At 37.0% G+C, this 25,109-nt stretch overlaps 2 protein-coding genes across 4 annotated transcripts in view; one reads left to right on the forward strand and one right to left on the reverse strand.

Annotated features, from left to right (window-relative positions):
• The first annotated feature begins 257 nt into the window (after positions 1-257).
• On the forward strand, positions 258-3,185 carry cmc2 (C-x(9)-C motif containing 2). Of its 3 annotated transcripts, XM_017441073.3 has the most exons (5): positions 258-541; positions 739-806; positions 1,886-1,956; positions 2,045-2,116; positions 2,234-3,185. In XM_017441073.3, exons 2-5 carry the CDS (start codon positions 770-772, stop codon positions 2,315-2,317), a joined length of 264 nt encoding a protein of 87 aa, XP_017296562.1. In that variant the 5' UTR covers positions 258-541; positions 739-769; the 3' UTR covers positions 2,318-3,185. The 3 variants fall into 3 exon arrangements, with proteins under 3 accessions (XP_017296562.1, XP_017296570.1, XP_017296579.1); XM_017441081.3 differs by lacking the exon at positions 739-806 and having other exon boundaries at positions 1,841-1,956; XM_017441090.3 differs by lacking the exon at positions 739-806 and having other exon boundaries at positions 1,846-1,956.
• A 1,997-nt stretch (positions 3,186-5,182) lies between these two features.
• Positions 5,183-25,109, reverse strand: part of LOC108250233 (chromodomain Y like 2) — a 32,046-nt gene continuing 12,119 nt past the window's right edge. The window contains exons 2-7 of the mRNA XM_017440016.3: positions 20,713-21,313; positions 15,022-15,239; positions 8,502-8,674; positions 8,195-8,405; positions 7,897-8,040; positions 5,183-7,805 (exon numbers count right to left, since the gene is read on the reverse strand). Of these exons, the coding sequence (XP_017295505.1) occupies positions 7,647-7,805; positions 7,897-8,040; positions 8,195-8,405; positions 8,502-8,674; positions 15,022-15,239; positions 20,713-21,313 (1,506 nt within the window). The 3' untranslated portion in view covers positions 5,183-7,646. The remainder of the gene's footprint in view (positions 7,806-7,896; positions 8,041-8,194; positions 8,406-8,501; positions 8,675-15,021; positions 15,240-20,712; positions 21,314-25,109) is intronic.

Genomic DNA, 25,109 nt, shown 5'->3' on the forward strand with positions numbered 1-25,109 from the left:
AGTCTTTAATATAAAATGTTTGTAATATAAATTATATTTGCATTACATACATAAATAGAAAACAAAAATAGGAAAGTTAGACAAAAGCGGATGTGTATGGATTGTAATCATCTTGCGTTTCCTTTAAGCTTCCGCTCTCTTAAGTCCCGCCTTTTTTAGAAAGACCGCTAACTATTGGTTCAGTGAATGAAAACCAGGACGCTGATTCGTTGTTCTTCGTTGTCACTCAAGTAGTACCATCAAAAGTTACTAAAGCCTTATAAACAGAAGCACGTCCTCTACGTTATTGTCGCCGTCAGTGGAGGTTGTATGGGACTAGTTACTAATTTAGTTACTAAAAAACAACAAAAAAGTTGTCGTACAGAGAGGGCGAGACAGAGGGAGAGACATAAAAAAACCTGAGTTTTTTTTTTGTGGTTGTGATTCACTTTATGATTTAGGTGTTAACATGTTATGCTAGCCAAGGCCTAGCAGTTAGCTAACGCGACATTTCACCACCGGTGTGCAGAGATACCTCTCAGATAAGACAGTTTTGTTTCTGGTAAGTAACATTCAGTCTGTTAAGTGACACCAATTAGCAATCAATACCCATCAAGATGCAGAGAATGTAAAAAGATGAATATATTATTTTTTAAGACCAGGGACTATAATCAAATCATAGTTCTTAGGCTTTAAACAGTTTTAAGTGGACAAAATGCCACTATAATACTTTTGTTGTTTACTCCTCTCTGTCAACAGGTAAGTGTCTACTGGAAACTTCATCGACAGAATGACAGAACAGGAAGGAGAGGGATGGGGAGGAGTTAGTATCCTTTGGAACAGTGGCTCCCAAACCTATATTTCAAACTCCACAAATTTCAATTTTAGAGCATGGTGACTCAGATCATCGCTGGTTTATGTTCACATATTATTTACCCTAATAAATAATAGCATTATGACCACACAAAAGAGTCTCAGTGAATATGGTATTATTATTTTTCATCGATTTATCCCTATGCAGTTTTAGATTTTTGGTAGTCAATATTAATAAATGTGTCATTAGCAATCATTTTAAAATTCTTTCGATGTCTGGAGATTATCTGAGGACCCCTCATTTGGCATGACGTGACCCACGATTGGTTCCTCACAAAGATCATAATGACCCTCAGAAGGGAGTGGAGGTGGTGCAATTAGTATCTGACTTCAGCTTGCACAAATGCAGGGTAAAAGTTTTGAATACCATTTTTTTTAGTTTAAATTGAGAAAGTTTCCTGAATGAGTAGCAAAATGTTTTTGACCAACGAGAAAAGAAGTCCAGTAGCTTTATTTTAAAACTCTTGGGATGTCTCAACTCCAGCTTTGGGAGTCACTGCTTTAGAAGACAACACTGTTGTCTGCAACACCGTTCACTTACTGTTCATTAAATATTATAATAACTAGGGCTGCACAATATATCACAAATTTACTGTCATCACAATATCAATATTGCAAAAGACTGCAATAAATCATGAACATTATTTTTCAAGTGGCATATATTCATACTCTGCAAGCTATAAAATATATTTAGCCAATCCAGCAGACTCTCACTAACTTTGATGTACACCTCTGGGTTTAGTTCATACAAAAAAAAAGAAAATGAGAATTTATCGTGTGTGATGTCATCACAGTCTCAAACAATAATATCACACGTCTAGTTTTTCTAATCCTGTGCAGCCCTTATAAAAAGCACAAGTGGGGAAATATGGTCATTCTTTTACAAAGTATCAATTAGGGAGATGGTATGGACTGTTACACCACTTGTAGATATTTTAATTGCCGTGTGTACAAACTCTTAGTGTTCTTCTTCTTTGTGGCTTTTCAGTACAGCTGCTGCAGTTCAGTAAGCCTTAACTCATAATGCACACCGATCTGTCACCTCACCTGCACACAGATGAGTGCAATGAACTAATAAACCTTCTGAGGCAGTGTCACAAGGAGGTATGTCAGTTTCTCTACTCTTGTGTCGCCATGTGTTTGACATGCCCAGACAGCTACAAAATGTAATCATCTTTTATGTTTCCATCAGCACAGCTTCCTGAAGTTATTTGGCACGTGTAATGATATGGACCGCGCCATGCGTCACTGCCTGAAGAAAGAGGTCTGTCGACTACTTCTCTTTACCCTCTGTGAATTAAATACAAGTACTCTGAGCACATACTTTTGTTTTATTGGCGCCGACTGTTTTTTGTTTTTGTGTGTCCTTGTCATTCAACAGAGGCTGGAAAAGCGGGAGCGCAGCAAGCAGCATGCTCTGGAGATGAAACGGAGGATAAAAGAAGGAATCAAAAATGAAATCTGAAAAAAACAAAAATGTAACTTTCTAACTGGCTCTGCAAGTTCAATACATTCAGATACTGGAGCACAAATTAACCAGAAGACTTCCACTGTTGCTTTTCTGTCACGACAGGGGAGGATTGGAACTATGCCTCGTTGTAAATTAGTTGTGTGGTTTATATTGCAGTTTAAAACTACCTCCTCCATTAAGGAGATAGAGATTGTTTTTATTCCCATTTGATAGTTTTCAGTCTGCTAGCAAACAAAAGAACTACCAGGTCAGTTTTCTTAAGACTCACTGGAGAATTGCAGCAAAAGAAACTAGTATGTTTTGGTGTGGATCTGATTCTTCTTTCAAAGATATTTAAATATTTATGATGGTTTTTGCTGCATACTTGCATATCCTGGAAGCGTTAACTGTTTGGCTGAACAGAGCTCGTTTTTGTCCGAGTGCACTGATTCTGGTAGATAAAAGAAAACTATTAGAATCAGACGTATGCCAGAAGTGACAATCCTTAAAAAAAAAAAAAAGATCTTTTCTTGGTCACATTTTTTGACTTTCATCATCTTCACCCATTTAAAAAAAGTAGCAGAGTTAGTATAACATTCAGATAGCTTCATGTTAAGGCTGCTTGTGATCTATTAGCATTTTTCAGCCACTCCATCAAAGAGATTAATTAAGATGTGGGCATAATCCTTTCAGCAAATCACAGTGCCTCTTGGTGGGCGAATTTTGGTAGTCATAAACTGGTCCTGAAAACATGCTGCGTTATGTTTTATTAAAAAACAACAGCCACACGTGGACATGGTAAACATTTGAAAGTTTGTGTGAATGGGGAATCACATTGATTCAAGAATCATATTGATTTAAAATAAAGTGAAATTCCCACTCAGTTTCAGACACAATTCTTCGTTTTTGTAGCCTACTCTGCCTTTTGGATAAAGCACAAGTAAGAAGTTTCTGAGTATTGCCTTTATGGCCAAAAACTCAAGAACTGAAACTGTATGACCCTTCCAATAGCAGCTTGACAGGTAAAGGTGAAAACAATTTCTGTAAAGAAAGAAAATGATGATAAAAATATGCATTTTACCAGTCCTGCTCATTACACAGTGCTTCGAATATTTCAAACATTTCCCTGCTTCAGTCGATGGGTTATTAGGAGCCCTCTGCAAAACTCCATGACAAGCTGCTGAGATTATTAAATACTTAGAATCAATGTGGAACCAGCCACATCTAAAGTATTCACAACAGTGTGGCCTGAGGAATAAGACTGGGAAACACCAAGATAAGAGACGTACAACTGAAAGGTATCAGAGGGACAGTTTGAGTCCTGTCAGGAATGTTGTGTTTGACAGGTTGGGTGTTTTAATATGAGGTTAAGCCTTGAAATATTTTCTCTGGCAGTGACAGCATGGAACAATGTGTGATCTGACTAGAGTGGCATTGTTAGAGGCAGAAAGAGTGAAACAAGATCAAACCAATTTGGTGAAACATGTTTGGCTGTCATTTAATGGAAAGTCTAGTGATTTTACATGGATTTATATAAATGGTGCTGTCAAGTAACAGCGGGGTTAAATATTAGATTTGCATATGTAGATTTAAGTGGGATGTAGAGGACTGCTATTGATTGTTTTTTGTTTTTTTTTACTTTTATCTTAGGAGCCTAAAGGTTTTTAAGTCTAAACACTGCAGATGAAGTCTTGCCGTCAGAAAATTGCCACTGTGGTATGTCAGCTAAAATCTTTGTTTTGAAGTACTTGCAGTAGAACATTAGGGTTAATGGATTTTCAAATAGAGCAAAAAAAAAAAAGAAACATGAAGGACAAATTAGCAATAACAAAAGCATAAGTTAAGAGTTAGGATTTTTGGAAACCAAAAACTAAATGTGGTTTAAAAGTTGAACTGAAAGAAGAAATGCCGGCCTTCTCAAAATCCAAATAAGTAGCAAAGTAGTACTGACAGTTTCAGTAGACGGGGTCTGATCCACTGGGCAATTCACTCTGCACTAAAACCTCATTCCACCTCCTGCAGGGGGTAAATCCGTTAAGCTTGTTTTGGGTTTTCCTAGTTTAACCTCTCAGGCAAAGGGCCGGTTAACAACAAGCCTTTTCTTCAAGCCTATAGCTCCAGGCGTCAGTATCCATGATTCATGGTTGTCTGGCCCCTCAACCAGAACCAGTTTACCTTGACAAACCACCAGTGGCGTACTACCTCTGACAGCATAACTCCTTGGGTCCCTGGGGCACACAAACCTCTCCAACATGACAACGTAGCAACCGAGCTCTGAAACGGAGGCCATAGTTTTCAGTCAGAAGAGCTGGTGGCGAGTCGCTTCCTTAAGTGGAGGAGTTTTATCTATCCTGGGGTTTGCTCACAAGTGGAGGTTAAAAGGAGCAGGAGACCGACAGGACATTTGCTGCAGCATCTGTAGTGGTGCAGAGAGAAAGAGAGAGTTGAGGCCTTTAGGGCTGGGGGAGCTCATAGACCTGTGAAAGCCCCGGTGTCCTTTCAGAAGAATTGGAGGAAGTGGCTGGGACGAGGGCTCTCTGCTCAGTGTGCAACTTGGTGCCAAATAAATGGGAGAAAACGGACAGACGTTACTAGGGAAATGAAAAGAAGAGACGAGGTTAATGTTGAGACAATGTGAGCTAAACAAAATATTAAGAGCAACCACAGAACACCAGATAGGTGTAGGTACTGAGTTTTAAGAGGTCTGGCAACCAAAGGAACATGATGAGAGGCAATGTCAGGGGTATAAGGATTCACTAAGGTAGGCTGTTGTGTGCTGATAGATTCTATGGAGCAGATGATTTCAGTAATGAACCAATAAGATGAAAACCAACTGGTATAAGTTGCTTATATAAATATATGTTCAGACAGAAACAGATAAACACATAGTAAAATGACTTCTTTATTTCAGCAGCTCACTCTAACCATCACAATGTACGGGTTAGGTTTTGACATATTTTAAAGGCACATCAAGGTGTGCTTTTTGACAATGTGGGGTAAAAGAAAAGTATGAAAGATGAAATACACACAAACACAATGTGGTGATTTTAAAATGTACATGAAAACATTTGCAGGGAAGTTTGGTTTAAAATAAACAGGGCAACAATAATAACTGGTACAACTGAAGTTGTATCGTCATGAACTTTAAGACCTGGAGTCTAAAAGGAAAACAAACAAACAAAAGAAGTACTTTTTTGTCTCAGGTAAACTATTACAACCAAAGTGAAAGTTGGGAGACATTTCCTTGACGAAAGATAAATAAATAAAATAAAAATTCTAAAGATCTTTAACTTATATTAAGAATTTATTCAGTCACAAATCGGGCAGCATGGCCATTTAGATTTTGTGAACTGAATCTTGGCTCTGAAGGGATTTTCAAGTTAGAATAAAATTATAAATTCATTGTTTTGTTTAGTTATTAAGCTCGGTATACCATGACTTAATGAAACTATTAATCACACCCCACAGTCAATGAACAGAAATAAAAACATCCCATCATTAAGTAGCACAGCGTAAAAAGAAATTTTCACATTTGAAATGACAAATCTCATTCTATCCATATTTCCAAGCCTCTAAACCTTAATAAAACGACAGATAATAAATATTCAACATGCCTTTGATAAATTACAATAAAATAAAATGATGACATGAAAAGGAAAAACATTCGAACAAGAGCTGTTTAAAATCTGCTTTTTCTTTCTTGACTAATTTTATCCATCAAAAAGATTTTTGGTGGGGAAATTGGAAAAAAAAGGACTAATAGAAAACAGAGCTTCTGAAGCAAAAGGAAGCCATGTGGCACTGAACTATTAGCTAAAATAAATTAAATAAATACAAAAATAAACCACAACATTTCTGCCAATACTTACAACCGTAAGAAACAGATCCTAAAATGCCAGGTATTCATGTGGGTGACACATTTTTACATTATGTTACATGCAATTAGTTACAAAAAGTAGACCTACATACATGTACACTTTGGTAAAACAAAATAGAGCCCCAAGTATAATACAAATTGCAAAATATACAACTTCCTGAAATCTTGACTGGTCACGTGCAGAAATAGAAAGATTGACACAAATATTTATTTTTCCACATTTTTTTCTTACTGACATTTGAGGCTATTCTAATAGTTTTAAATCCTATTTACAAACCTCCAAGGATTACCACAATAAACTAAGAATCAAGCAACATAATTATCTGATTTACTTTACTCAAGTAACCACACATTTTACACAAGGACTGTCTTCACTGATACCTGCAGTAACACTAATGAACCATTACAGTAATGCATGGAGAGCTGCTACTCAGTTTGTTTTATCATAAAAGAGGGGCAAAAGTGAAATATAAGTAAATCATTTATTTTCCTTTGATATTTAGAGACAGATTTAGCACGAGACTTAAGTGTTTGTGTTTACTTTAAGTTTACTTCAATTAAAAGCCACAAACTGGCTTTAAGAATAATTTATTTTTAGGATTTTAAGAAAAATTGTACCCTTGCCCGTTTTGTCGCAGATGAAAGAAAAAACAACAACAACAGATAAACGCTCACATTATGAGGACGGCTTTTCTTGTCTTGAAGAAAAATCATCAGACGGCTTCATTCTTGATTCAGTTTTATGGATTGGCAAAATTCTGGTGATTACAACTATAATAAGAAAAAAAACTGTAATAAAGACTTGTACAGAGGAGAAACTGCACAATAAAAGGAGATGTGTATTTCGTTTTAGTTATATTTGATTGTACTGAGGTCTTTTAAAGCAACTTGCTGACTGGAGCTGTTTTACTAGCATGTATGAGAGTTTGAGTTCAGTTCTTCAGTTTAGAAAGAGGAGTGGATGTGCACGTGCACGTCAAAGAGCAGAAAACAGACTCCTCATGCAACACTTTGGTTTATCATGACATAAATGAGCAAAAGAAAATCCTAACAATGCATCTCATATACAGAAAATAACTCATTTCTAACCATAAAATAAATATATGTATATATTAATATATATTATCACTCTATCATGTGCAGCCAGACATAGATTATTTCATACATCCTATTAATAGTGCAGAACCACTCTGTCCCTCTTTGTTTTAAAGCAACATACATTTTGCCCTTTGTTCTTTAACTACAGAAAATAGACATTAGGACAGTAAGGGTCCAACAAAATGCTTTTGTTACAAAACAAAGTTGGTAAATAACTTGTTTTGTTTTTAGAGGCATAAACAGACAGAACTCCAGAAAATCCTCCCAACTGAGCGGTGAAAACGGAGGTCCTCAGTGGCGTCTGAAATTACGGCATCATCATCCTGCAGGAAGTCTCAGGTGATGATTCACCTTCCTGGGCGAGGATTGTTACTTTTCATGGGTCTTATTCTGCAAATAACTGAAGAGTGCTTCCAGTCCTTTGGTTGAACACCACAGCTGCTTCAGCATCTGACACTCCTTCTGATTCACTTCTTCTAGAACTGGTATGAGGATGCTCCTCACCAAGCATTTGGACTCTTCTAAAACCTTTTGAACAAACACACAGAGTAAAAAAAAAAAGCCCATTTGGTTGTACTTAATTTGTTTTGCCCTCTGGGTTGAACAGATCAGGACCTACCACTGCACTGCAGGATGCCATTTCCTTCACACGCAGCATCACCTCCTGATTAAATGTTGTTGGCCAGAAGACCTGCGACACCAGACCTCGACTGCATGCTTCTTGTGCCGTTAGTTTTCTTCCACAGAACAGCATCTCATTGGCCTGTAATAAAAGGAAGTGTTTTTCAGTGTGACATAAATCCCTAATCCTTGATTTGGGTAAATATGGGCTATTCAGATGGTTACAAGAATAATCAAATGAGATTAGGAGACAAGCAAAAAAAAAACAGATTTCTTTTTTTTCTTTTTGGACCCACCAGAGCTACCCCCAGGATCTGTGGGAAGGTGTAAGAGGAGCATCCAGAGGGGGTGAGGTGGAGGGCTGCACATGGCGTTTGGAACCAGGCCCGCTCACTTGCCCAGACCACATCACACAGAGGCAGGATTGAAGCCCCCAAACCCAGGGCAGGCCCATTTATTGCCACCACAATGGGTTTCTTAAAGTGGATAAATGCCAACACAAAATCCCTAAAGAGATGACAGAAAGATCTGTGCTGAATTTGCCGAGAATAATTCCATGTGATAAAAGAGTAAAGGTCCACAATAGAAATATTTTTTTCTTACCGTACAGCATCCGCGATGCGGCTGCTCTCTTTTCTGCGGTCAGTGGACAGACGGCCTATCAGGTAGGATGGCTCCAGACCGCTGCAGAAAACAGTCCCCACAGAGCTCAGCAGTAACAACTTGCTGTCATCAGCAGCTGCATTACCCAAAGCTCGACAAACTTCCTTCATGATCTGTAAAGAAAGAGGGAAATGTCTATTACAGCATGACATCAAAAGGATTTGCTATACTAACTTTATATCTTCAATTTCTAATTATTTCTGGTTTGATTTGATAATCAACAGAGTAGCAGAGTATTAAAATAAGCTGAAGCCAAGTCAGACACACGTAAGTGAGTTCACAGCAATGACTGCTTTATGGACTTTATTACCTGCAAGTTCAGTAGGAAGAGATTTAATTGTTGTTTTAAAGACAGGTTTTTAACTCTAAAGGGTACTATTCATGACCATTATCAGCTGCATGATCAAATGCTTGACAGTAATGTACAGTTTTAAAGAAAATAAAACAGAATAGATTAAATAAGTTTTCCCCATTTAGAACAGAAAACCAAAGGAAATATTGGATTTAAAGTTCCAAAAACAAATTCATGTCACACGTCATATGTTTCACTGAAACTTCAAACTAATCATGGCGAAGTTGTGTTGTCACAGAAACAGTTGCCAACCGGTACAGCCAGAGGACAGCGACTACAGCACCTGTTCTGGCATGGCTCCCGTCAGGTTTTAACTTCATCTGACCCGATGATGTCCCAAAGGCTGAAAGTATGCACTTCGTTCTAACCAAGTTATGTCAAAGTTAAAACACATCAGATCAATTCAGCGCTCTGTAGTGACACATCAGATCACTTTCACTCAGTGGCTCATCTTGGATCAAAACACAACTTGACAACACTTGAAAACTGACTAACAACATTGGTTTTTCCAGTCTACATGGCTCGGCTGTAACAAAGGGTACATGACTATCGATTCTGAATGGATTGAAGATTCAAGTCTAAATTGCCTTTATCAATTTTACCCAACTGATCTTCTTATTAGAAACCAAATCATTCTGAAGAGGGAAGATGGGGGTCCTCATTATGTAAAACTTGTTAAACTGGTGGAAATTTAGCTTAAAGCTAATTAAATCTCTTCTTTGAGCAAAGGTAGAATGTGAATGAAAAAATTACATGTTAACTCACTGAGCATCTTGTTTTCTTGACAGAGCGGCAAAAAGCTGCAACTGATGCTGACGGCACTACTTATCCATGCTGTGGTGCATACAATTCCTAAATGAAATAAAATGACTCAAACTTATATGTTTTATGGCTCTTAAGAAATACTGTATTTTAATAGCAAAAAAACACATAAAATCAAATGTGTGTCAGCTCTCAGATGTAAATATTTGCAATACAAAACATTTTTAAAAGTGGGAGCCAGAAATCAGGATCAAATTTGAATGTTTTATTTGGTCTGAACCCTCACGTTTGGCCATTGTCTCATATAATGGAGACCAAAGTCATTCCCAGAAAAAGCCAGCCTCCACCCACACCACCACGTTACTGTCTACAGTCAATCAGCACATGCTGTTATTGCATTTTAATCAGATTATCACCTCTGACCTACATTAACCATCCAACCTCAAAGTGAACTTAATTCTCCATGTCTCACCAAGCACATAATCTGCTCCCTATTTCGATTGAATGTGTCCTCTGTGTGTACCTTTGTTGTTCTATATAATTTAAGCGTATTTACACAAACATATTGTAGCAACCTGCCCGCCTCTTAGAGGGTCAAAAAGCTAATCTTTTTTGCAAAAACAGACAAAAATCCTGAAGGTTCACAGCAGAATTCAGGTTTGAGATTTTGTTTTAATCTTTAAGCCTTCTATGGAGTGAATCTGACTCAATCTTACGCCTTCTGGAGTGAGGGCAAAACAGCTGTGCATGTGTGTTTTATGACAAACGACGTTAGTTCAACGAGAAAAATTAAAATCCTGCTCACAAACACACAAAGAAAATGAACAGATGCTAGTTCAACTCTGTGTGAAAGACAGAAGAGAGCTGCTGTCAAAGTGACACTCATGTGCAGTCAGGAGACATCTTGAGGATGTTGCAAAAACAAACAAACGTGGTATCAACAAGGAAACAATGTGCAACTGCTCAGTGGAAAAAAAAATACCCTCAAGGATCTGTGCCTCTCAGTCATACAATCTAGACCACTATCTTTTCTCCCCTTTATGCTCTGTGCTTCACCACATTCCATATGAAATAAAAAGAATATTGTATGATAAACTCAAATTTTAAGTTTTTTTTTATTTCAGCTCTTTAGTTTGAGTAAAGAAATTGGTGATAAAGCCCATTTATCCTCTTGAGTCCAAATTACAGTGCTTGAAGAGGGGGGCTGTGTGTGGCCTCAGTGAGGGCAACAGAACTAGAAAACAGCGAAAAACCTGCTAGAAAGAGGAGAATCTGTCGTTGATGACCAGGAAAGCTGTCTCATGTTTTAGAAAGCTTCCAAGCAGGATGTGGCCAAATTGCTATCAACCATTGCCAAAGCAATCAAAGAGCTTTTCAAAGTGATTAGATGGAATATCTGAGCCTGCGAGGCTTGCACTAACTGAAGGGCTTAAAAAGAAGACCAAAATCCAGCATTTACTCCATGTAGTTCCACAACAGATTTCAAGTCTTTGGGGTTTACATGATACATATTTTAGGCTAATTTTACTAGAATGGAAAAGCTAGAATATATTTTATTTAACTGTGGTGGATGTAGTCCAGAAATCTTTCATGTATATCAAAGCTAAAGCATAAGGATAAAATAAAATTACACTACAGGCTCTATGTCTATATTTACCGCCCACTGTCAGGAAGGAGTGTGTAATTGCCTGTGTGTGTTTCTTTATTTGTCTGTTAGTGAAGTATCTCATGAACCAGTGGGCAGATTTTAATGAAACTTTCAGAATGTAATCACTGGATGTGAATCTATAACTAATTAACTTTCTGAGTCAATCTGATTCAAAATGGCCACCACACCTACTCAACCTAAGTAATGGTAACAAAGACTACAACACGGTCAACTTACTAAGCATTGAGCTGAGATTTGTTATGGTAGTAGCTGACAGTCATTCCCAACACATACTCAGAGCACAAACTGATAACACAAGGTTTCAATTTGATTCAAAATGCCCACCTCAGCTAATCGACCTCAACAAACACAAAATTGTCTCCAACTCAGTCAGTTTTACAGACACTGAGATAAAATTTGGTGTGGTCGTAGCCAACACATCCATTTAAAACTTTGACATCCTTGGCAGTGGGCAATATTCATTTCTGTTTTCATACTTATCCGATTACACAGAACAAAAACATTGAGAGCTTTAACACTACTGGCCTGCACAGTAAAAGTATAAAATGTAAGCATTTCTTTTATTTGCATTCTGAAGTACACTCACAGCCTGATGCAGTGGCAAACCGTGACTCATAGACCATAGCCGTCTGACCCTTGTTCCCTCATTAGGATTAAAAAAAAAAAAAACTTTCAACTTATTCAACTTGTTCTTTGGAAATAAATCTTTTCTGAAGCAGTTTACAGTTTCTGAATACTTCCTACGTTTTTTACTGTTTACATTTTCTTCCACCACTGCTGTCCCTCTAATCCAAAAGATTCTGGACACTGGAGAAGTGTCTGGGTAGCTGGGGTAGCGATGCATCAAAAGCATGCAGGAAAAACTAAACTCCAAGTAAGTTAGATCCAGAAAGATAAAACCTGCTGTGAAAACTTTTACTTGATAGTTTTGAAATAGTCACTCAAGACATTTCAAGTAGAAACAAACTTACAATTCATTGAATATATTTGATATATCACCTAACACTGTAACAAAAATAAGAACATGAAACGCTATGATAGCAACATGCTTTTGTTTATTGTTACATAAACATTATTTCATGAGGCCAAACTGTGTTGTCATTCACTAGCCATGATACTTAATTCAGGATATTATTAGATGCAGTTTAACTCGCTCCATTAAAAAAAAGAAAGAAAAAAAAATCTGTTTTTACTATAAGTGTGATACTATCCTTATAATCCAGAGCTTGAAAATCTAAATTGAGCATTTTTAATGTGTGAGGTAAGAAGCATGTGTGTGGACTAATACTAATACTCTTGATTCTGAACCACAAAGCAGCATTCTGTATCTCGTGGGCTCTCAATATAAAGATGTGACTACAGATTATTTATTACCTTCCCATGTAATATTAACCTGTTGCCATGACTTGTTTATTTCATTCCCAAATATTAACCTGCAGCCACACAAAAACACCTCATTTTCAAGCCTCAGTATTGGGTGACCCCACAATAAGACATTTTATTGTGGTACAGATCGGCTCCATAGAAAAGACACCTACAAGGTAATTTTTCATTAATATAGTTTTAGAGTCTCTGTAACAGCTAAGCATGATTTCTTACGTTTAAAAAAAAAACAAAAAAACATGTTTTTCCCTTTTATGTGTTAGTTTTTCAAAGTTCTTATCATCAGTGTTTTTGGACATAAAATAATATTTATGACAAAACATGGTTAGTTATATAAGTTAGTAGTATAAGAAAGTAAAAAGCAAAGTAGTAGTATTTGGAAAAAATGCAGTGGAATAATTTTTAAAGATGTTCTTAGCAACAGCCTTTCAGTAAGCCTATCCATATACTCTCTTGTTTCTGCAGCTTCAAAGCCTGAGAGACACAAAAAGAGGTATCCAAGCTGTTTGATAAGCCCACATCTTTCAGGCTTACTGTCACACATGAAAGTACACACATGTGCACACACAGTTTAGGCCACTTGAGCTCTTGTGAGGAACAGGCTGCCTTGCCCACAATGCTGTATCAAAGGCAGAACAGCCCTCTGTGGAAGATCTGAGGCTCAGCCTAACATCTGAGCACCAGAAAATCCTGTTTGCTTATAGTTCTGAGCCAGAGGCGGGTGAATGTGATCCATGCCATTATCAGTGGCCAACCCAGGATTCTAGTAATAAACATACACTGTAAAGAGCCTGCTGAAAAAAAAAAGTGGGGAATGTTTTCTCAAACCTTCAGAGATTTAAATAGCTATACATTTATGATGGAAACTAAATCATACATAACCATATTCTGTACGCCGTTTCATTTGTCAAAATCCAGAAGCTCTTTGGAATTTTGACAATCAAAAACTTGCAGTCACGCAGCTGAAGGAAGCAAGTTATGGAATGCGCAAACGGAAAATGTAACTGGACCAGTTTGTTGCTGATTGGAGTGTGGAAATGAGCATCCAATCACTGACTGGTTGATTCCTACATGCAGTCAATTCAACAAGGAAATCAGCACCATTCATGAACAGCTGAGCAGAGAGTCATTACCTCACATCCAGCACTACAACTCATTCATAATCGTCATTGTAAGAGTGCACGTTGTTGCATAAAAGAAAAAAAAAATCATCCTTAACACAAGTTCAGAATGCCCTTTTGAAATAATCAAATTTTTCTTTTTTTGAGTTGATGTCGGATAAAGTTAAAGAGTCATTTCTTGGATTTAATTTGCTGCAGGATGCTAATTTTACAAAAGGAATTTATCTGACAGAGAGTCAGCAGGTGGTCAACAAATTGCAGAGGAGAGTAGGAAATACGCAGCGAAAGCCAGCGAACACAGCTTGGCACAGATTTTGCATCCTAAATGACTGTAGAGAGGACACAGCTGGTATATCAGACCTAATCAGAAGTGCTTCTAAAAATAATAAAACTCTGCTCAGTGCGCAACACATTTAACGAAAACTTTTTGTTGTGTAAGGTGTCAGTCACAAATCAATTTAAAATATATTTTGTATGAAAGAGACTGCAATGTAATAAAGGCAGATTTAGATTAACTAAGTATTTGCTTGGATTTCCTAATTTGCATGTTAAAGCTTATACTTTTTAATGCTTGAGTTATAAAAGTGAGGAAAAGTAACTAGAAAAAGGAAACCAAAAATGTTAGAGATCACAGAGACCCTCTTGGATTTGCTGCTGTCTTAAGCAGCAGTTCTAGTGTTACACAACGGGCAGTGGAATCATTGAAAATCATCTCTGGGGTTTGCAGATCTTTTGAAAGGCAATTACACATTAGTCTCCTCTGAATGTGCAGCATCATCTTTTTACTAGATTAAATTTACTTTATTCCTAATGTTAAACAAGACTGGCTTTGGCAGCTTGAAATAAACTGTCATTTTTTTTCAGCAGTACCCCTTTTATTTTCATGCAGCTGACAGTGTCACTTTGGGCAGCTGTCACATAAAACTATAGCTTTTTCCACACCGGCTCCTGAAAGGCTCATTTGGAGCAGTTACTGGATGGCTCTCATGTCTCCCTACAGCAGTAATTGGGGAAATTTGATTCATTCTTTCCAAATGAATGTACATGGCAAATGTGATGCAAAGTGAATTAACGTGGGGCCTCTGAGACATTCTTACTCACCACCAAACAAAATGGCCAAGCACACATGAGGAAATGCAGAGGGAAAAGGTGTTTGCATGTTTTTGCTCTCACCTCTGGTGTGAGAGCGTTGTTGTCTGTGGTTTGGCTGGAGAGCAGAACGTGCGTGAAGCCCTCTTCCTTTCGGACCACGATGTCTCTGAATCGACAGTTGCTCTCGTTCTGTCGCACGTTGTACCTGAGCCGCTTGTCAAACACGTAGCCCTTCTCCTCAGCCAGCTTCCTCTTTACCGAGCTGTGAAGATGCATCTTTCCATTGGCCAGAGGGGCGCCTGACATGTACAAGAGGTGACAGAACACCAGGTCAACTTGTTTTTTTTTCTTCTTCAAGGGAATAACAAGTAACTGACAAATGGTAAAACGTGCATCAAACCTGTCGGTAAAATAAAAAAAATATATAATTGTGTTCCTAAATATTCTGTGAATTTTCTTTTTCACTGCATCTTGACCTGACTTTGCTTTGGTGACTGTGCAATAATTATTTTTTAAACAGCTCATTTGATCAAAACACTATTATAACAACTTTATTTTACAAATAAAAATTTTCTTCTTTTATTGTGTGGGGTAGTAAAACAACAGCTTTCACACCAAAGGTGAAGTAAGAAGTATTTTTAGCTTTGACGCCCATTTTCACTTATTATCAAAACAAGCAGTGACAAGTAAAGTTTTTAAAAGCTATATAAATTGATTGATGATAGTTTGTTTTTGTGACACTGCAAAATACAGAGCGTGTATTGACTTATGGAATCGGTATATTTGATTTAGGAGTGTACAGTGTCACAGACAATCAGCTGAGAAAAACTGTGTTTTTGTCATAAATCAAACTGTCTTTACTGTCAGAAACTTTACCTACAAGATTACCTCAGTTTTGTGTTCATTTAAGCATTTGTATAAACAGCTAAAAAACACTAATGTTAAATAAATCCTCCCATGTTATGTCACACTTCATTTTTTTTAGACAAACTTTGAGTTTCTTCATATTCCTTCCAAAGTTTACTAAAAAGATAAGTGAATCCATTTGTTATCTGTGAACTGCTGGGTGCTTATTCTAAAACATGCATCTACAGATTAATTTCATGCTTGTGCTTGTCAATGTCAAAACTGACACTGTATATGATATTTTAAACATGCATTCAAATCTGTCTTTAAGGGCTGAAGGATAAGGCTTTAACCGAACATCATGTGAAACGTCTGAATCATTTCTGAATGAACTGCACTGTGCATTTGCGTCATCTGAGGGTATTTTCTCTGCTTGATATCTGAACTTTCACTGTGAGGCTGAGTGGATTTCAGCTTGATTGCATTAATATTCAGACCTTGTAAAGATTTAACATACCATAGGTGAATTACTTCGCTGTATCAGGTTTCACATTTGAAAACTATATGAAACATCCTTTTTAGACCTTTTTACAGACGGCCTTAGAGCAAAGCAATATCTTGTGGGCTAATATTCATCCATAAGTTGTTTTTATTTAATTGTATTGATTAAAGGATTTCTGTCAAAGCACAACCTCGGCTGCAGACTTTCATCAGGTAAGAGGATAAAAAAAAAAGAAGAAAGGGCTGCAAGTTCTGCAACACAAAACGTCTTTCTTATCTTAGAACATCTTGACATGCTGTGGGACTAACAATAACACAAATCACTCAAAGAAACCTCAGTTTCCTCACCACAACCTGTGCTTTCATGGCTTAACGGTCAGTATACTGCAGGGAATTAGGGGCACACACAAAAAATCTAAATAAAATTGCATTTTTAATGGACATTAGTTTGTTTTTTCTCCGCCTCTTGCACAGTGACTGCTGGAGATAGGCACCAGCTCCCTGCGACCCGGAATGGAGAAGCGGGTAAAGAAAATGGATGGATGGATTAGTTTGTGGCTTCTTGATGAATTTTTTAATGAGAACATAGAGTCAAAGAGCGTTTTAAAAAATCTGTCAATATTAAATTTTGAGATGGTAAATAGTAAAAACAAAAGATAAAGCAAACAGATAAAAAAAGAGAGAAAGGGGTTCTGACAACAGTCAGAGAGAGAGAGAGAGAGAGAGAGAGAGATGATAACTGCCCTAAAATATTATCTCAATAGAAAACATGTTTCTTAATAAAAGAAAAGACCAACAACATTCTTGTTACAGCTTTGGGGCTCAAGAATGAGCTCAGTCTTACTCAAAACTTCAGTTTTGAAACAATTATTGGATCAGTAATGCGTAATACCAATTTTATTTTTCTATTAGATAATTAAAAAAAACAAACAGCTGATAACTTGCCTACTTTGGCATTTTCATGGTGTCTTTAGTATTTGTACAGCTTTATACATGTCTGTATTTTCACAGAAATAATTGCCAGTTGTTACCCTCATGGAGAAAAAACAACAACAACCTCTTTAAATTCTGCTGCTTTCCATATCAAGACATTCATACCAGATTTTAAAATGATTCAAATCTAACCTCAAGTGTATAAAAACCAGATTCCACTGTGACATTATTCATTAAACAAAAAAAATTGTCAACATAGTAAAGTCGTTTGTGAAAAACTAAAGAATCCTCATGATTCAGTCACTTTTAGAACTTTGTTTAGTAGTAGTAACTTGAAGTAGTCACTCCTTGTATGACTTTATCAGTGTCTTACATCAATTTGGTCCACTCTTTGTTCCAATGTTGCTTCAGTTCATTAAGGTTTGCAGATATAAGAATATAAGTTTCTCCACAGCTTCTTAAGGTTCTGCTGCAACCTTTCAGTTGGGTTGAGGACTGGACTTTGACTGGACCATTGCAACATCTTGATTCTTTTCTTTTTCAGCAATTCTGTTGTAGATTTGGCACTGTGTTTGGAATCATTGTCCAGCTGCATGACCCCTTTTTGGCCAGGTTTTAGTTCTTGAACAGATGGCCCAACATTTGACTCTAGAGTGCTCCAGATATAACACTTTCACGTGATGTGAGTAAGATTTGACAAAATCTTGCCAAAAAAAGTTAACCAAATATTTACAATTTGAAACTGTTTACCTTCCATAGTGGGTTATTGAGTCAAGCTGAAGTTGCTATGTGAGCTGAGTGGAGTAGTCTTTTGAGGATTAGGAGATTAGGATTCATAATAGCTGCCAGAGTGATTAAACTATTAAATTAAACTATTAGGCTGACTCAGTATTTCACCAGAAAGTTATGGTGCTACATAACTGAAAAGCTGACAGACTGAATGTGAGATTTTAAAAGGAATTTGTCTATGTTTACATTCTGGTGCACTATCAACAGATGGTGACAAACAAAAACTATAAATAGGACTCATCAGTAATGTACTTTAAAGTGCATGACTTTGTGTTTATAGAAAGATGGCAACAAATTGCAGAATAAGTGGAATTTAAAGTTATGAGTTATGTCTAACTATGAATTCACCAACAAAGAAAGAATATTGTTCACACCTGTTGGAGCAGATTCTTTCTTTGTTGCTGAATTAGGACTAGAAGTCATCAAAAAAAAAAAAAAGTGGTCTAAATAGTCATGACTGTGGTGTTGCAAGATGAAAATTGATAGTAAACCAGATCTGAGAAAGCATATATCCTACAGACAGGTGACAAATAAAAAAAAGGAAACTTGAGCCCTTGACTCGACAGCAAGGGTATCTGATGGCTGTGTTAAGCAATAGGGGTTTATTTTGTTCTCATGCTTTGTCTTCACTTCGAGTGAAGGGTTAGCGATAAAAAAAGCTGTTTTGAATTAACACTTTTATCCAACAGTGAGACATTTCTAATGAGTGTGGTTTATTCCACAATGACAAGTCCCCACCAATTTCACGCAAAGGATTTTTTGTATGAACAGGCGTCGTATCACAACCCAACTGAACTGATCTGTCAGACAGAACTTTCCCCCAGCAAAACCAAACAGCCAATGAATAAATATAAATATTTTGGATAAATGATGCAGTTTTGATATGTAGTGGTCCCTATTTCTTTCTCTAACTCTTTGTTTTTCTTTTTTTCTTACATTTTTGTTTTCTTCTTCTGTTTTTTGGGCTGTATGTACTTTTCCTCCGTTGAATTAATTATTCAATGTATTCTAAGATGTGGGAGTTGTAAAACCTTTTAGCACCCAAGAAAGAGAGAACAACTGAGAGCCGAGACAGGAAACCATCTCCACACTGCTGCTATCCCACATATGCTACTATTAAAATATCAAAAAGGCAGCAGCATAAATGTTGATTTTCTAAGAAACATTTCAAGATGGCTTGTTCAGAACAAAGGTAATGATTAACCGTAGTGGTTCATACCCTGGACTGTGACCCCAGAATGACATCCAAATGTGATATCAGTTCTCCAGTAAAGAGTCTCCGGTGGAGCTTTTACAAGCTACACTGTGACACCTCAGCTCTTTGTGATATACATGTAAAGATGCTAAAATATACTGCATCATACTGTATTTCAGTACCAATATACTAAAAATCTATCATCTAAAATGCCCCCTTCACATTAAATGACAATTCCTATTAAAAGGTGGCTGGATAATGGCAAATATATATGCCCATCTTGGCAGGTTGTCATGGTGCAGCTACAGATAGTATTTCTGAGAGGTTGTTTCAATGACCTTGTCATAATCATGGTCATGGCCATAGTCAAGAGGCCGACATGGCTAGACCTGCTTCAAATTCTTGATGACCAAGCCACGTCAGTGTGTGCAGGCAATGTGTTATGGATATGCTGACAGTGGTGACTCCAGTGCCATGCCACCATGGTGATAAACCACCCCAACCTTGCTATGGAAATTTTGTGCATGCTCACCACCATCGTGGATCTATCACACATAATGGGGAGCCCAGTGCAATTTTTATGCATTTTCACAACACATTTGAAGGAACATGGCACTGCAGATCAGCATTAAAACCTGATCCCCACTGTGAAACACAGCAGAGGAGGAGTAAAGGTTAAAGGCTCCTTGGTCTTTTTTTTTAATCATTTGGTTAATATTCAAAATTAGGACATTTATAAAAAAAATCAAATGACATTTTATTGTGAGGAGAATAGCCTTTAACCTGACGCTTCGAAAAAAACAGAAAAAGAAGAAATAATAAATAAAAAATCTGGTTCTGAAATGTCAAGTGTTGACCTAAACTGAACTGAGATGCTGTAGTGTCACTTAAAATTGGCTGTTAAAACACAACATCCTAAAAACAGTGATGAAGTGAAACAAGCTTGTAAGAGGAATGGATCCAAAATTATTCCTACTGCTAGCACATCATAAATGCTGCTCAAGAAATCTTTGGAAGTAGCTCCTGTTATTTTAGGTATTAGTGATTTAATAGATCCAGTGGATTGTTTTCTAGTTTGTAATATAGTTGAGTGATTACTCAGTAAGTTAGATACAGGCAAGATCAACCAAAATACAAATATTTGTGTTATGTTGTGTGTTTGCGTTGGGGCAGCAGTGGCTCAGGAGGTAGGGGTTCGCCCTGTAACCTGAGGGTTGCTGGTTCAAGCCCCCTCTGTCTACCCTTGTCTACTGGTGGTCAGGTGTGATGGCAGCCCCACTTCTCACCACCATCAGTGTGTGAACGGGTGAATGACTGATTGTAGTGTGAAGCACTTTGGGGTCCTTAGACTAGATAAAGCACTGTGCAAGTAATTTACCCTTTACCATTTTATTGCTTTGTCAAACTGCTTTTCAGATTTAATCAACAATTTTGAAAATACACAAGTAAACACTATCAGAATGGAAGATCCGTTTTTAAATACAGCATCACATTATCTAACACCTTACCTAGTTCAGTGGTGAACTGTGGTCCAGTGGTGTCTTTGTGTCCTAGTTCTGCATCCACCCTATCTGAAGGCAGTCTATGTGACCTTGCTGCTGCAGTGTATATGAGAGGCTCCATCTCTCCATTCTGGAGTCCATTATGAGGAACCCTCAATGGGGGAACAAAGTAAGGTCCGCTTACTGGATGAGCTTTATATGTCATACCTTTGCTCATTCTGTCCCCTAAAACATGTTTCCCAGCTCCAACACCCACTTTCTTCTGTTTCTGTGTATGCGCTGAGCCGCTAATCCCCAGAACAGATCCTACTCTCACGCCCACAGGTGGGCCACTAGTCCTTTTCTTTTTCCGGGCCTCGGACCGAGCCCTGGCATTTTCTGTTGCAGTGGGTTGGTTGGCGATGAGGGTCTCCCCGTGGTGTTTTTGGACCTTGGGTCGTTTGTGTGAATGTCGTCTTGAGCTGTTGAAGCGGTCGATGAATTCCTCACAGTGCAGCAGGTGATGCTCTGGTTCCCAGGTGTCCTCTTTGCTTCCATAACCTTTCCATCTGATCAGGTACTCCCACTTACCCTTCTTGTTCCGCCTCTTGTCCACAATGCGCTCCACCTGAAGGTGACACACAAAGAGGGAAACAATATGGAAAATGTTTTAGTCCCTTTTTGAGACATTAAGTTTTTATTTCAGATTTCTAGTATCATAGTCAAACTTTCAGACATCTTGAACCAAATTAACGAGCTATAAATGTAACCAACACTTCCACAAACTTAACTTCCCAAACTTTCTTGGCTACTGCAGCATGCCTTAGTGAAATGAATTCTAGCTTTTAATCACATCACATTTTTTTTATTTCAGTTTCATACAAAACATCAACGCTAGGGTTGACTGGTGTGTGTGTGGGAATTTTGAAGACTGGCTGAACTCCTCAGACTTTTTACCTTGTTCTTTTATATCTTACTAAACAGTTGCTTTAAGTCCACTGCTGTCCTGCTGAGAGAGGCTGCTATTTTAGGGGAATGCTTTTGTTGTGCAGAGGAAAGTGTTTAGTTTAGAAAATGTGGACGACATTTTCAACGCAACATTTACGTGAATCCCAGGATGAAAAATTTCCCATCAGTTTTTAATTCATTTCAATACAGCGTTCTGAACTAAATCATGAACACTGTTACTATTAAACACAACTAAAATGCTATGTCTGATCAAAGTATATTGTTCTAAAAGATTTAATAACAAAAGAAAAAAATATATCTTTAAATGAAAGCATAATTTTTTTAAAATAAAAAGAACAAGCAGTTATTACACTCAGCGGGTTTTGTAAGGCTTTCACAGTAGGCAGTAATGATTTCCTGTAACAGCTGTTAATGTGGAAGAACTAAGAAAGCCGAAGGAGATAAAGTAGAGCTAAATGCATCTGCTGCTCTGTCTGAAGTGTCTACTCATGTAGTCTAAAATTCGAGTGTAGAGATGTTTTGGTCAAGAAAGTCCTTCTCAAGTCTTGAAGTAAAACATACATTATGTTTCCTGCTAAGTCCATGTCTGTTTTTTCCCCATTAAAATTCACGGTATTTGCCAAAAATATATTAAAACAGGGAACTTCTAAAATGAAACCATTCACTTTTTAACCACATCAGTACATTGTGTTATTGTTGGAGTCATTGCAGGAGTGTCAAAATGCTAAAAGATGCATTTTGCGGCATCTGTCAACATTAAGATAAGGCCTGACTCTGTAGAGGAAAGATAAAGTGACCAGAGTGCAGCCCAGAGGAGCTGAAGGCCGCCATCATGAAAAAACTCTTAGACAAGCACTCTAAAGTCAAACCACCATGAACAGAGCATTTTACAGTTATATTAGAGCAGCAGAAACCTCAGAATAGTGGAAAGCAATTTACCATGAGCACTTTATTATATACAGTTACTAAGTAAATTCAAAATAACATGTAACAATTGTCTGCAGCAATCTCTCACACAAACAGATTTATAAGCACAAACAAAGCTTAAACTAAGAATACCCCAATGGGACCAAAAATTGTTTAAGTGAAAGTAACAAAAAAACATATCCAGTCATTTCTCTCTTTCTGTCTAAGCATAATTCATGAAATTACTTAATACTTTACAATAATAGTAATTCTATGCTGTTTGTTTACCACAAAAATTATGTTATTTAAAAGAAAGTTGTGTGTAGATAAGCACAAGAAATTTCCTAATTTGCTTGAAAAACAGTAACTATGATAACGTTGTTGACCAGCTTGGCACAATGTGTGTGACTAATCGGTTAAATGAAGCGTGAATTAAACAAGGGTGCAATTTGATTTGACTGTGTTCATCGCAAAGAAAACAATTAAACTCAAGGTTACATTTCCGGGCTACAAGATGATCAGATTTTATACTTAATGAAGCAAGTGCTCCCCACATTAAGAATAAGATCAAACTTTGCACTGAAGTTAAATAGTACTTGTGACCTCTGGCTATGTTTCTTGACAGCAATTTACAATGTGTATCTTATTTATTTATTGACATACACACTCACAGACTAATGGAATCAAAGTTGCCTTGCAAATATTTTTAATCAGCTCTAAAGGATTCAGTGTCTTGACTATAGACACTTTGGCTGAATCCCATTTTAGAATGTTACCTGTATCCCTACAATTTTGACTGTCCCTCTATTTGATTGTTGTATTCAGCCTACATTTTAAATGATTTTAAGCCAATGATGTAGATTTTTATTTTACAATTAAACTCAACAACCACAAGTTAGTAACAAAATTTTATGCAATCTTGGATGTCAGCTTAATTCAAAAATCCTGGTAAGTCAAAAAGAACATTTGTGATACTGCTAAAACCAGGAGCTGTGCTGGAATTTTGCAGTCATTTTGCCATCATCCTCCACCTCTTGTATCCTCTTTTCAGCTCCTGTAGTCTTACCTCAAACAGATGGCTGACAGTACTATTGCTTAGAAAACCAAGGTGGAGCTGTTTCCTGTTGTAAAACAGCAATAATCACTTACAGGATGAGGTATTTTACATACTGCACCTTTTTCATCATTTCATTCCTTTTAGTTTGTCAATCAAAGAAAATTAAAACGCGTTACTTAAAGTGTATTACGCGACATACGTTTTGACCATGCAACTTATGAAACGTGTTTGCAAGGTTTCTCCAGAGGTATTAGTGTAATTGCTGCTCATCATCATCCCAGATATTCTGAACACATTACCAAGAATAAACAACCTTTGATTGGTGAGCTGCAGGAGTTTCAGAAAAAAAAAAGGAAACATGATTAGGCTGCCTATGGTTCCAGATAATGTCACACCTAATGCACAAAGACTCACACAGAGAAAGAGAGAAACAGACAGAGCATAAAGGACAGTAAAAGGCAGCATGGGAAATTGTGCACACAAGCCAAAGGGGTTTAAAAACTCAAGATGCTTAGATGTTTGAGCTGTACAGTGTTAGTAAATAACACCAATATCCTACAACGGTCACCGTAAAAATCAATGTTGACACATTTCCTAAACTGTAAAACACTGTCTACATTACACGATCATCAAGTTTTCATTAACTGCAACCCTTTTTTCTTTGCAAACTTATTTACATTTTTGTATTTTGTGGTCATTTTTGCAGTGACTCACAGAAGCGCTAAACAGAAGGTAGTACTTTTATTTGTGCTACCTCGGTGACTTGCAGCCTTTGCAGAAACTGTTATATGTTATAAAAATGTTATATGAAAACATGGCAGAACACCATCTGTTTGGAAGGCACTGTCTCTTGAATCATCTTGTTACATGTACTGACACTAAAAATGTCCCTGGAGCAGTGAACACTTATACTGACTTTTTTTCCTTTAGAAAGAGAAATTATTGAATAGCAGACATTCACAGGTTAATCATGGAATAGAGAAAATCAAATATTTATTGATCATCTACTGAAATAATCAGTATACCATTTTTTAACAATGTTAGGGAAATGTTGGCATTACAGTGGTCAAATTTAACCATGAGACCATTTCATTTAATGACATGATTTAAATATGTATGGTGAATAATTTCCATCCATCCATCCATCCATCCATCCATCCATCCATCCATCCATCCATCCATCCATCCATCCATCCATCCAATCAGTAAACTCAGTTTTAATATCAAGGTTAAATATTAAAGCTTTATACAGCTATTATGTTGACATAAATGACAGGTATACTAATCTGTATGATTAACACATTTATTCCAGGAGTGCTTTCCTGCCCTAAACTAACTGAAGCAAAAGTGTTTCTTTTATGCCTTAATTATTATTTCTTTAATATTCTCATATTTACCCATTCAAACAACTTACCCTTTATAATTAAATGTCTCGGAATCTTTCTGTTTTAAACAAAATAAGTTTTAAATACCATGTAATATATTTTCTGAT

Source organism: Kryptolebias marmoratus, linkage group LG15 (genome assembly GCF_001649575.2).
Source record: "Kryptolebias marmoratus isolate JLee-2015 linkage group LG15, ASM164957v2, whole genome shotgun sequence".
NCBI classification, from domain to species: domain Eukaryota; kingdom Metazoa; phylum Chordata; class Actinopteri; order Cyprinodontiformes; family Rivulidae; genus Kryptolebias; species Kryptolebias marmoratus.

Excerpts from the sequence above, each read along its gene's own strand:
- cmc2 (XM_017441073.3), top strand. The coding sequence starts at position 770 with ATGACAGAACAGGAAGGAGAGGGATGGGGAGGAGTTA. Across the intron at positions 807-1,885 it reads AGAGGGATGGGGAGGAGTTA|ATCTGTCACCTCACCTGCAC; the intron begins GTATCCTTTGGA and ends TAATGCACACCG. Across the intron at positions 1,957-2,044 it reads TGAGGCAGTGTCACAAGGAG|CACAGCTTCCTGAAGTTATT; the intron begins GTATGTCAGTTT and ends TGTTTCCATCAG.